Source organism: Cibotium barometz, chromosome 9, assembly GCF_041138505.1.
Source record: "Cibotium barometz isolate CiBa-2024 chromosome 9, ASM4113850v1, whole genome shotgun sequence".
Lineage (NCBI taxonomy): Eukaryota > Viridiplantae > Streptophyta > Polypodiopsida > Cyatheales > Cibotiaceae > Cibotium > Cibotium barometz.
Window position 1 is genome coordinate 44,116,520 of NC_141054.1, and position 9,539 is coordinate 44,126,058.

Genomic DNA, 9,539 nt, shown 5'->3' on the forward strand with positions numbered 1-9,539 from the left:
ACTCTCAAAGATCGTGAATAAATCTGGTTTATATTCTAGCTCCATTAAGTGGCCATAACACACCTCTTTGTAATCTAAGTACAAAGTTCTCAACACGAGCTTCAAGTGTGAGAATCATACTACACCAGATCTAGGTCTTTTTTCCGTATGCTTTATACCTCCCAAGGGTGCTTGCATGGGAATGGAATTTGCAACAGTTATGTTAGCACATGGACAAACACAGGCCCTGCAATAACATCATGCACATCTGAGGGGAAAGGCATTCTTGCCACATTCTAGAGTGTGCAGACAGAGAACGCCTTGAACTGTTAATCATCCAAGTGTCTTTTGACCGTGCAGCCTTCATGAGGCTAATCATACCATACTTGGAAAGTTGCTATACACTTCCTCTTCCAAACTAAAGATTTAGAAATACATTGAGATCCCTTGATATAGGCCATATCCTCACGCCAGTATGAAGCCGCCTATTTGCATTTCAGCACAGGAAAACACGTTTTGATTCCCCTCCACTCAAGCACAAACAAATGCAATTCGATCCCTCCAAATTGACATCTATAATCCCCTTCCTCTACTTGCAATAATGTGATCAATCAAAACTCACTATTTAAAGTAGGACGCAGACGATAGGCCCAAACCCAGAGTACTTATATATTTGGACACACTCATCACAAAAAAAATATCACCAGCTTTGGATTTGTTTGAATTGCCATTACAAGAAGCAACCATCCAGAAACCTCATTACGCTATGTTACAGAGTGATATGACAACATGCCAGTTCACCAAACACTGAAATCTAGATGTACAATTACAGAGTCTGTTACACGGCTCATACATTGCTCTGCAAAAAACCTGTGCTGGCATGATAGTGCTGATGACTGGCATTATAGCAATTACTTTGTTTAATGTGATGACTGGAAGCTTGCATTAGGAGAAATCACTGTGTTAATGCTATGCAAAGGTTGGAAAGCACACAATACCAGAGTCTGTTTCATGGCCAATACATTGCTCTGCAAAAAAACCCGTGCTAGCATGATGGTGGTGATGACAGTGTGGCATAACAGCAATTACTTTGTTTAATGTGATGATTGGAAGGTTGCATTAGAAAAAATCACTCTGTTTTAATGCTATGCAAAGGTTGGAAAGCACACAATACCATTAGCACCAGTCAGTTACAGGGACAATGATCTCCAGTAAAGCATCCACATGTCAAACAATCACAAGAATCATGAACTGGTAGCAAGTTTTTTGCAATTGAATGTTTTACATTTGAATTTAGTAAAGGACCATTCGAAAAATGACTCATTTCATAGAGGCTTGAGAGTATATCAGTTGCCCCATGAAATGATTCCCGACTCCCTTCGCATTGGGGCAAGCTCATTGACCTTTAAAGATGCAACTTCAGCATTCTGTTCTATGAAGATGCAACTCAGTCTTAAGATGTATCAAAGCAAAACAGCACTCATAACCACCAGTTCACAGCAAAACTGCATGTTAGGACTTCCAAGGACCCACATATAAAAACAACACAAAAAGCCTCATTGTAAAAACCTTCACTCTAAAAAGGGCCAACACACTTCCCGTTCAATCATGATACATACTCAAATGGTTGAGGAGGTTGAGGCTCAGCTTCATCCCCTATCATATTTGATTGGCCTGCCTGTGCACTCGAGGTGCTGCCCGGAGCTGAAGAAGCTGGTGCATCTGTTGAGACCAGGATCTCTGGCTCTGATGGGTCCAGATCCTTCAGCATGACAAAGCCAGAAGGAGCAGACTTCAACGGCACATATCTGGACCCTTCAGGGAACTTGATATACTTCTCTTGGGCAGGTACCACCCGTGCAGGATTATATAGCACTTCCCCACACGGTTGGTCTACCTCAGATTTTCTCTCTGCTGAAGAATCAACCTGCACATACATATGCATACCACGTGAGTTTTAACAAGATACGTATTTCATTAACTGCAGTCTGCACTTAGGTATTTAGAGTATACAGCATCCTTAGGTTGGTTACACACAGCCAGAAGAGTGCCCACTGTGGCCAGCCAACACACAGGAAAATGCATTCCCTCCCCCTGCTCAATCATGATTGGACTTCCACATTGTGCCCATCAAGGAGGGACCCAACGTCGCCTGCAGTCTCCAACCAATCAGTTTTTCCTCTTGTCAGCTGCTCACAGGCAATTTTCAATTTGCTGGAGAAAACAGAGACTGTGTGGGACCTGGGGACCTGCACTCTGACCTGGAACTTTTTTAGTCCTCCACTAAAGCCTGCCCATGTTATGCGCAGGCGTAATAAGTGCCCTTACTGTGTAGCCAACCTTAGCGACAACTAAGTACGCATCACCAGCAAACAAACAAGTGTCGTACAATGTGCCTAGTTCCCATCTTCCAAATTTACAGCTCAATATCAGACATACCTGCATTGCATCGACATCTTTCCCTTCATCCTTGCTAGCTTTGGAATTTTTCAAAGCTCCATTTGCTTGCAAGGGCTGGGGGCTCTCTTCAGAAACAGCTTTCTCTGCGGCTTGTTTCAATTCAGCTTCTTTCTTGGCTCTGGCCTTTGCACGGGCAGATGTGGATAAAACAGCAGTAGGTAACTTGATTGCTGAAGTAGCTACAGGTGGGGCTGTCGGTGGTGGATATCCAAACATAGAGGGCTTAGTGTCAGAGAGGAAACCAAACTTGGGCATATTGAGATCATGATTTAGCCCAATAAAAGCTGTGGGAGCAAACGAGAGGCTTGCAAAGTAGATCAAAGGGTACCAATACCAAAACTGGCTGAAAACTGCCATTCCAATAACTGCAGTTATGCGATCATGTTTGGTTCTAGACTGTAAAGCAATTGTTACATTGCGGCCCCCAGCATCCAGGATTCCAGTGGCCAAAATGGCACCCATTTTACTCATCGTGTCTTCATGCTTGTCTAGAATAATTTTCTCTAATTGGCGCCTGCAGATTAATAACAAAATTTAAGGCTTGTGTGGAAGCAGATCACAGTTTATATCATAAATCCCAGGAGTCAAAACAAAGAATGAAGAAAGTAAAACGTTCGCAATCAGTGCATAATAGTCTTGACAGGTTAGCCATACAACAAGAGTTGTAGCTTACCGAAAACTACCCACACGAGGTTCTCGAGCTTCTGTGGTTTGGATGAGCACCATTGCCATTGCAATCAGGGCCCCTTGTCTAACAAAATCAACCACATCTGATGTGAGAGGCTCCAGCAGAGAGATCGCTTCAGCTGATGCTGTGCCAGCACACGAAATTCCCACTGCTAGTGCCGCTCCATATCTAACATGGGCATTGTACGACTCAGAAAGCAGAGAAACAATTCGAGGTGTCTGTATCAGCACAAAAGAGGACAGAGATGTTGACATGATTAAGACAACCAAACATTGATCACCCACAAATTTATAATCCATGAGCTATGGAGCTATGTGCAGTTAAGTTTTCACCTGCTCGGGTTCAGAGTAAAGTACGAAACCAAGGGCTAACACTGCTGTTCTCCGTACATCATTGCTGACATCTGAGACCGCAAAATGGAGGAGACGTCGGATAGCCTTGTTGTTGGCAGTTCCTCTGTATGCAAGGGCCAAAGCATACATGCCTCCATATCGCAAAATGGGATCCTGATCCCGTGTCATTTGTTCAATCAGTGTATCTGCTTCCTCTTCTCTCCCATACACTATGAGGGCTATACCCAATGCCAGACCCCTGCAAACCAGAACCAGCACCATAAATAACAGTAATCCATGGTTGCCAAGATGTAGACTATGACTCAAACAAAGCTAACATTACACCTATGGAAATGCTGGATTCACCTGATGATCTTCTCGTGCTGGGTGTCATGGGCATATGCAAGCATCTCGCCTGCCTTCTCGCTTGCAGTCCCAACCATAAGTAGACCCATGCTTATTCCCGCTGCTTCACCAGCTACGGCAATATCGGTATAGAGCACACCCTTAAGTTCATCATAGATATCTTCATCTGCTGTTCCAAGTGCAGCAAGACCCAAACCTAGGCAAGCTCCATGTTGTATAACCTGCCAAAATTAAACAGATTCACAGTTCTTGAAAGTCACAGCAGTATCAAAGTATGACCATATTCTTAAAGACAGAGCTACCAGCTTACTTCATTGGTGGTACTTTTTAGACTATCAATCAGAAACTGCTTGATCCCCTCTCCATGATTTGCATGTATCAGACCCAGGGCATACAATGCGCCCCCTTCTGAATAAGGACTGCCTCCACTTGTTGCTCCATTTTGAGGCAAATAGGGGGCCATTAATGAGCGCCCTTGTTGCAGATGGCCCCTGTGTATCACGCCTAATCCAGCAGTGGCACTAAACTTTGCCCAATTGGTAGCACGGCTTAACCAGTCCTGTCAACACCCAAGTTGATATACCAATAAGCAACCCCTAATTACTGAGTTCAGTTAGAAAGGATTCAGGATTCCTGAGTTCACATATACATAAACAAGATATGCAGCTAACTGTAAATTTTCAACTAATGCCATATCCAGAAGTTCAACATGTTCACTCAACACATCTCAAACTGAGTTGGAAGAAGTTACCCATGCCTCTCACCAGATTCTCTCGTAAAAAGGTGTCTACGGTTGTTCCTGCATGCATGAGAGCATTGGCATAAATGGTGGCACTGTGGCAGACACTGTTCCTCAATTCTACTGACTGCTTTATGGTTTTCAAGATTAAGATATCAGACCTACACAAAAACACAACAAATTAGAATCAAACTAGTTCCATGTTGCTTTTAAAAAGCTTTGAAATAGGTAAAATTTACAATTACCTATTATGACCATACAAAAACTGCAGAGTCAAATGTATAGGCGTTTCTCCTGTTAGAATCTTCTTTAGCTTCGCAAGCCTCTCTGCATACTTCAGAGTTTCTTCATCATTGCTACTAGAACTGTCATGATGTCTAACAGCACTTCCTTCAGAAGGTTGATTCGTATCCTCTGTAGTATCCATTGAAGTTGGAGTATGGTCTGAGACAGCACTACCATTCTCAGGTGCTTGCAACGCATTGGTGTCCCCTTCATGCACTTCAGTAGGGGGGGAAACTCTGGGTTCAGGGAGTAGATCCCTGACCTTCAGGAGAAAAGGCTGTCTTTCATTCTCATACAAATCAAATGCCACTTGATAACCCAACAGGGCAGCTTCCTGCCAACCACGAGAAAATATAAGTAGCAAGCTCACGGGAGAAGCTATTGCACTTACTGCAAGACCTAAAAGCTCACCTTGTCTCCTTTCAAAAGTATCTCAAGAATGGATGCTACAGTTCCAGGATCATCAAGGAACATAAGGCACTGGCTGATACTCAGATAATCAGGTGACTGTAGACTCTGATAGATTTGCACCAAAAGCTTAAGGACCTGTTAAGCATACCAATGATAGAAACCACAAAGCAAGAAGGCATGTTATTGCTTGAAGTCCAATAAAGGTTAAAAGCAGAGATGGAGACAAGATAGCCAAAGTACCTCATGTCGATACTCTCTCCTATTCACAAATGTCTGTGAGATGTTCAAGCAGTAGGTCAGCATTCCCATGACATTATCACTTCTCAAGATAGACTCCTCCAGCTTATCCAATCTCCGACACTCCAATGCAATACCAAGGGCTTGTTGAAATTTTCCATCTGTTATGCATCTGGAGATAAGAGCCAACAGTCAGAACAAGTTCACCCAACCAGACTCAAGCCAGTAACTCCATCTAGGAGGCAGAAGCAGAGAAACTGGACATACTTCTCAAGCATCCGTTCCACTATTGCTTCTAGCCTTGGATCCACAACAGCGGACGAGTCATTAGACTCTGCAGCTCTGGTTCGCAGAGAGGCATATTCATCTATGGCTTTAGCTGCATGAGGCGTTGAAAAGAAAAGAGAATAAGAAAACAGAGGCAAAAATGAATCAGAGCTTTAAAAATGATATATTTACCAAGGAGTGTGTGAGCATAATCTGAGTACTCTGAGACATCAAACAAGGTCTGAGCCCGTAAAGCATATAGAAGTGATTCGTTTGGCTCTCCGAGATAATAGAAAACCTACAGAAAAAGCATGCACAGAGCCATTCCTACATCAACTTTTGGCATGAAAAGATCATGGCTTTACCCCAGGTGAAAAAAGTCATGTTCTTACCTTTGACACGACTAAGGCTGCCAACTGTCGTTGATCAAAAGTGTCATCTTCATACAAGCTCTCCCTGCCAAAAAACGTAGAGCATAAAGAAAATTAAAAGCTTTTCAACAAACTATGCCTCTCCTCTGCCCAGCAAACAGGGTTAGACAACTCCACACACGGTGGTTTAGTCTACAACTTATCATTGACAAAAACAGGCTGTGAAGACTTAATCATATGAAGTTTTGTGTATTCCTTAGTGCAAAATCCAACATGGAATGGATTTGATGACAAAGACATACTATTTATGGGCTGAGATAGCAATGCTCCAAAAGGGTTGCACTCTCATACCTCTTGTAGCGTCAATTTCAGGACCTTGGCTGCAGGTTCTATAGAATCAGGCAGGGTAGTTATTTCATTACATGTGCTCGCAATCTCATTCTTCATGTTCTCCAAAGGGTGCCAAATACAGAATTACATAGGTTCTTAACCATAAGCGCTTACTCTCTGTTATGATTCTCCTGAGGGCTTGCATACACCTGGGGCATGTAACATATTGACCCCAGGTACAAACACCATAATGTCACCCCATGAGCTATATGTGATGACATTTCCTGCAAGCTTCATGCAACATATTGACCCCAAGTACAAACACCATAATGTCACCCAAAGAGCTATATGTGATGCCATTATGTTATGTTTCTCCTAACGGCTTCGTGTAGCATATTGAACCCAAGTACAAATACCATAATATCACTTCAGAAGCTTATATGTGATGGCATTACCCTCCAAAAAACCTATGAGAACCACCCACCCCAACCCCCCCACCCCGGCGCCCGTGCCCGCGTTCCTTCTCTACCCTGGTCCCAACTATTGACTGCTAATAAGCCAACCATTACATAATATCAACACCTCCACAAAACTTATAAAGCAATGGAGATACTATAAATGATCATTTGTTGGTCAACGTTCTTTGAATTCTCAGCAAGTCTACAAAAATACAAATATGAATCAAGCCAAAGATCTCAGCGTAGTCAACTCCGAACCACCATCAATTTGGCACTCATACACATCGTCAAACGGTCCTACCATACACTGATTATTTGTTAGATGTCATGATGAAACGAGGGCAATTATATTTAACATTACTGTTAACATGTGCCTACAGGTGAGGGGAAATGTGCAAATTTTTAAGGGAAAATGATTTAAGAAAGGACACGGACATGGCAGATATGTCACTTAAAGTCCTGGGAGTAATTTCTGTGATTTGAAATGAAAACGCTCACACAGGCCCATCACATGGATGCTCAAGAACCACAGAAATAATCAAAAGACCTGTTTCTACAAAGAAATCTAGCTGGGAAAGCACTACAGACCAAGGATCTGGCTGCGGCGATCACAAATACAACATGAAGCCTGCTTGGAAAGGTACCGGGAAGGGGGCGGGGGTGTGGTTTAAAGCTTATCAGAGAAATCTTACAAGCTGGATATGTCGGTTGAGATTTCCGGCCAGAAGTAGTCGACGAAGGTGTTGATGTTGGTGAGGGCGTGCATCTTGAGGGCCGGGTGTGGCTCCTGCAACATGGCCAGAAGGCCGCTGGCGGTGGACACGAGCGCGGTCGCCATGACTGTTGGAAAACCAAGCACACGCTCTCCCTGTGCGTGTATGTGGAACCCCCTTCTCCACGAAAAAGAAGAAGAGAAAGAAAGCTTATGAAAATGGCAAAGCACCTTCCAATTTAATTGAGTTAATAAGGGGGAGAAGGAAGAGAAGGGGAATACTAAAAAGAAAGTGGGCTGATGACTAAAAAATAAGTGCTATAGTAACTAAATAAATTGCCAAATAATTTTACCCTGACAATCAAGGCAAGGCAAAAAAAAAAATTGAGCTAAATTTTTGGCCTGTTATGGGGTACACGTTAGCATTTTGAAAAAGCAAAAAATATGTATTTAAAAAAATATCGACTTTCTTTAAAAAAATAAGTGATTACTTGCTTGCCTTTTTTGCTTTGGTTTTTTTCTTTTTTGTTTTTTTTGGCTTCAAGTGCACTCAAGCTCATGACAGATTTAAAACATTTATTTCTCAATCCTCATTCAATTTTTTATTAACATGATCACTTGGAAAGGGAGAAGCTTAGAGTTGTCGTTGTTAGAAAATGTCTGTAATGTTGGTGTGTCTCCGATGAATTATGGGTTGAGCTAACATGATCACCTAGAAAAGGAGAACCTTGGAGTTGTCGATGTTACAAAAGGTCCGTAATGTTGGTGTGTCTCCGATGAATTATGAGTTGAGCTAACATGATCAAACACACAAAGCAACTTCTCTTTATCCTTACAAAATAGAGCTAGCTAATACTCATGTGTTAATAATCGTGCATAAAAAATGCTTAAGGTGGAGCATTCCTCTAAGAGCTAGCTAATGCTCGTGCATTAACAATCATGCATAAAAAATGCTTAAGGTGTAGCAATGATTTCTCTAAGAGTTCAATTGTACAATTGATGTGGATTTCTTAAAAAGAGATTCAACTCGAACAATTACATGAGAATTACGTTAGATCCTACTCATGTTTTGGAATGGAGGGAGGACACGGGATGTAGACACTTTCTCTAAGAGATCCAACTCGAGCAATTACATTAGATCCTACCCTTGTTTTGGAATGGGGAGATGACACAGGATGTAGACACTTTCTCTAAGAGTTCAATTATACAATTAAGGTGGATATCTGAAAAAGAGATCCAACTCAAACAATTACGTTGGATTCTAATGTTATTTTAGAATGGAGAGAGGAGAAGTGATGCAGACACTCTATGTTCACCATCAATGATTTTGTTATGTTAGTGATTCAGCATGTGTCTATGGCTATCGAAGCATGGTTGGTTCTAAGGAATCATATGAGACCACTAAATCAAATGAGGGTCCACCTCACCTTGGATAAGCATTTTGGCAAGGAAGTAATCGAGTAATTTACCATGTGGATTAAGAGCCTCCGTGTGATCGAATGATGGTGGCTATCGATGATCCAAGATCTTACATATAGGTGCATAAGGGTCATATGATGGTCTTGTCACTTCACCAAATACTTTTGCCACTTTATCGAATACTCATGTCAAGAACCCTTCTCTTACTTTTGAGGAGTTCAATACGATGTTTTTATGGAGGAGGAGATGTGCAAAAAGATGCGAGATGGTGGGGATTCAGCATCGTTTACTAGCCCACAAGAGGCAAGGGTAAAGGCTTTGGTAACCCCTCTTCTTAAAAGGATAAGAAGAAGATGAACGTGAAGCATTTTTACTACAATAAACCTAAGATGAGTGTAGCATCCAAGGGAACATACAAGGCTACTAATAAGCAAAAATTTCAAGGTGCTTCAACCTCAAAGAAAGTAGCTAAAGAGCCTAAGGTG

General features: G+C 42.1%; 1 protein-coding gene across 1 annotated transcript; it reads right to left on the reverse strand.

Moving 5' to 3' along the window:
* Positions 1-1,221: 1,221 nt before the first annotated feature.
* Positions 1,222-7,921, reverse strand: LOC147635610 (26S proteasome non-ATPase regulatory subunit 1 homolog A-like). Its single transcript, XM_086802979.1, has 14 exons — positions 7,616-7,921; positions 6,157-6,220; positions 5,957-6,062; positions 5,765-5,876; positions 5,501-5,669; positions 5,261-5,395; positions 4,810-5,183; positions 4,590-4,725; positions 4,136-4,384; positions 3,826-4,046; positions 3,460-3,718; positions 3,113-3,345; positions 2,419-2,953; positions 1,222-1,906 (listed from the first exon to the last, which is right to left on the reverse strand). Exons 1-14 carry the CDS (start codon positions 7,759-7,761, stop codon positions 1,586-1,588), a joined length of 3,060 nt encoding a protein of 1,019 aa, XP_086659105.1. The 5' UTR covers positions 7,762-7,921; the 3' UTR covers positions 1,222-1,585.
* Between the last annotated feature and the right edge of the window lie 1,618 nt (positions 7,922-9,539).